The 3,074-nt window shown below is 52.1% G+C and overlaps 1 protein-coding gene across 2 annotated transcripts in view; it reads left to right on the forward strand.

The window, feature by feature from the left end:
• Positions 1-1,273: 1,273 nt before the first annotated feature.
• Positions 1,274-3,074, forward strand: part of ZFPM2 (zinc finger protein, FOG family member 2) — a gene marked incomplete at both ends in the record, with an annotated part of 316,731 nt that continues 314,930 nt past the window's right edge. The window contains one exon of one of the 2 annotated variants that reach the window (XM_080639610.1): positions 1,274-1,386. In XM_080639610.1, the coding sequence (XP_080495736.1) occupies positions 1,347-1,386 (40 nt within the window). The remainder of the gene's footprint in view (positions 1,387-3,074) is intronic. The other variant, XM_080639611.1, reaches the window with a different exon arrangement.

A 3,074-nucleotide genomic window follows, 5' to 3' on the forward strand; every position in this document is an offset into this window, starting at 1 on the left:
ATGACTCAAGTCATTAAACCAGAATGTTCAAGAGAAATTTTGTCCTAAAGACACGGACTGTAAACATAAGCATTCCTAATGGTTTAGCTTTGTCAAACACTTAATTGGTAATAGCAACAGAAGCGTCAGACGTTGGTTTCTACCGTGCAAGAAAAAAAAAAAAAATCGCTATTATCGCTATTTAGAAGAACAAAACTAATTAAAGCCTAGGTAGTTAGAAGGCTTATCTTTCATCTGAAAGTCAAAAAGAGATGGATCACGCGGTCAAACCGCGATGACCACACGGCCGGCGCTCCCCGTGACCCACAAGCTACCCCGGGCGGGTGCAAGCGGCCGGACAGCCGCGAACGAAGACCGGTCGCCGCTAGGCAGGGCGGACCGTGGCGACACCGGTGAGGAGAAGCCCCGATCCTGCGGCCGTGCAACCCCCGCCGCGGGCAGCGCTCCGCCGCGGCAGGCTGAAACCCGCCCAACTCCGGACCCTGCGGGATCTCCCGGCCCAGGGGCCCGCGCGGGAGGAAGCGCCTGCTCCTCCCAGGGACAGCGCTGAGGCCGAGGCGCCCGGCTCTGCTAGGACACTGCGGCGAACTGCCTGACCCGTGCCCCTGCCTGCCTGCCTGCCTGCCTGACGGGAGTTTTTTCGCCCGTTCTGCTCCGTGCCTCTTTGAGGAAAGTTGCAGCTCCCCCCACCACCAGGAGCCCTGGCAGCGCCGGGACAACTGAAGCCTCCCGCCTCAGCGCCCCGTGCCCCGGAGGCAGCGGGCGATTTGCATGCAGACTTGTCGCTGGTGGCAGCCGCTGCCCGTCAAGCCTGACGGACGGACGCCCCCCTCTTTCCGCCCCCCCCGTCCCGGAAAGCCCCTCCCTCACCCCCTCCCTCGCCGGCACCTCCCGCCGCCTGTCAGTCGGAGCGGAGCGCGGCGCGGGGAGCGGCGGCACGGCAACGGCGGAGAGCGGGCGAGAGAGGGAGAGAGAGAGCGAGGAGCCGAGCTCTCCCCTCCCTCCCTCCCTCCCTCCCTCTCTCCCTCCCTCCCTCCCTCCCTTCCTTCCTCTTCTGTCTCCCTCCTTTCCCTGCTCCCTCCCTCCGTTCTTTCTGCTTCTCTCTCCCCTCATTCTCACTCTCTGTCGCACACACCCCGATCTCCGTTTGTCTTCCCCTCTTCCTTCGTCACACACGCACACACTCTCCCTCTCCCCGTTTTTCTCTCATTTGAATTCGCTCCTCAAAGCGGCCACCGGCTCCTCTATGAATCCCGTCTGTTGATCTGTCACCCTTCCCTCCATCCCTGTCCCCTCCCAGCTCCACTCCTGTACCTGGAGCAAGGCAGGAGCGGCAGCCGAGCAGCATGTCCCGAAGGAAACAGAGCAAACCCAGGCAGATCAAACGTAAGTTTCCTGAGGGGGGCTCCCTCTAACACACTTTTATTTATCTCGTTCTTGGGAGAGGCGAGAGAGGTGGCTGTGGGGAGCAAAAGGGGGAGTCCAGAGTGCGGACCTAATGGTGAAACTTTGCCAAAGAGACTGAGAATGGGGAGAGAGGCCGGGGACAGGAGCGAAAGGCAGGAGTTGCTCTGTTGCTGGGTGAGCAGGCTCCTCACTGTCTCGTGCTTTCGCTCCTCTGGAGCTATTGCTGCCTCCTCGTAATCACTTCAAGCTATTCCCCCGAGTTTCGGAGTGGGATCACTCATGTTGCTCAAGTTGAACTAGCACCGGGAGAGCAGCATAAACCATTTTGCGAACACCGTACCACTGAGCAACTTTCTGCCGCTAACGCGTGTGAATAGCCCCATGCCGAGCCTGGGCTGCAGTAAGTACCAGAGGACCGCAGAAAGTGTGCGTGTGGGGCGGAAAAAACAGAAAGTTCCCGCGGAGAGCCGGTGGGTAGCGCCGCGCCGGCTGCGGGCCCCGCCGGACGCTGACACTCGCGGCTCGACGTACCGTACCGCGCTGCTCCGCGCCGGGCCCCCCGGGGTGGCCCTGCGGCTCCTCCGCAGCCGCCCGCCCGCCTTGGATGTTAGCGGGGCTTCCAGCACTGTTGAGCTGTTTTCCATACTGAGAAACAGGTGTGCTGGAGGCTTGTAGTTGAAAGATACTCTGCCTAAAAGTGCTCCTAGTTCACTTTGATTGCCAGCGACACACGACAGTCTTAACTTCATAAACTTTTCTGTGCTGTAGATTATTCATCCAAACAAGTCTATAAGTTGGGACTAGAATTGTCAGACTTTTCGAAAGAGTGTCTGTAAATGATTTTGTTTTAAAATCAGTGGCACTGCTCTGATGTCTCTTCATTGATGATCTGTATTACAGAACTCCATTCAAAGTAACCAGCATGGGACGTGGAGAAGCTCTTTCAGTAGCATTTTTCTTATTGATTTCTGCCTCCTGAATGTTTATTCATAGCTCACTTAAGATGGAATATGTATGGAATTGACAAAGTGATTTAGTAAAGAAGAAAATGAGCTTCATGTCACTGTGAAGTGTTCGAGTAGTATTGGCTGAGCTTCCCTGCTTTGTAGAAATTACCTTTTTACAGTCTTTAACCTTATAATTACAGCTAACCATCCTGGTTTCAAGTTTAGTTTTCAGTTTACTGAAGTAGCCCTATAAATGATTGAAACTTTTTGTGACATATTTTTAAGTTGAATATAATTCTGTGATCCAAGAAACTTTCATTTACTTTGGAAATTGATATTCCCAAATAAATGCACCATGTGCTTTTAAACTTATGCCTATCTTATTTAATATGAATTAAAATGGTATAGTTAATACTTTAAAATTGAGCATTTTATGTGATATGTTTATGAACATGATTTAGGAAGACTTTCTATGATTGGTGTCTTGATTGTTAATAAATAATGTGTATTGATTGCGTGGCACAAAAACCATTGGTTTTGTGTACTTTGTTATCATCTTCAGTTAACTGTATCTTCCTCACAAAGGCTGAAAAGTGGTTGGAGGGCTTTTAAGGTACTGTATTGCTGGTACAAGTCACAAAGCATTCTGTGGCTTTTCTGTAAGACACAATATGATGAAGGTGATAAAACAAATGTATTTTTCATAATCAGGTGCAATAT

The sequence above is a fragment of the Psittacula echo genome (assembly GCF_963264785.1).
Source record: "Psittacula echo genome assembly, chromosome: 2".
Lineage (NCBI taxonomy): Eukaryota > Metazoa > Chordata > Aves > Psittaciformes > Psittacidae > Psittacula > Psittacula echo.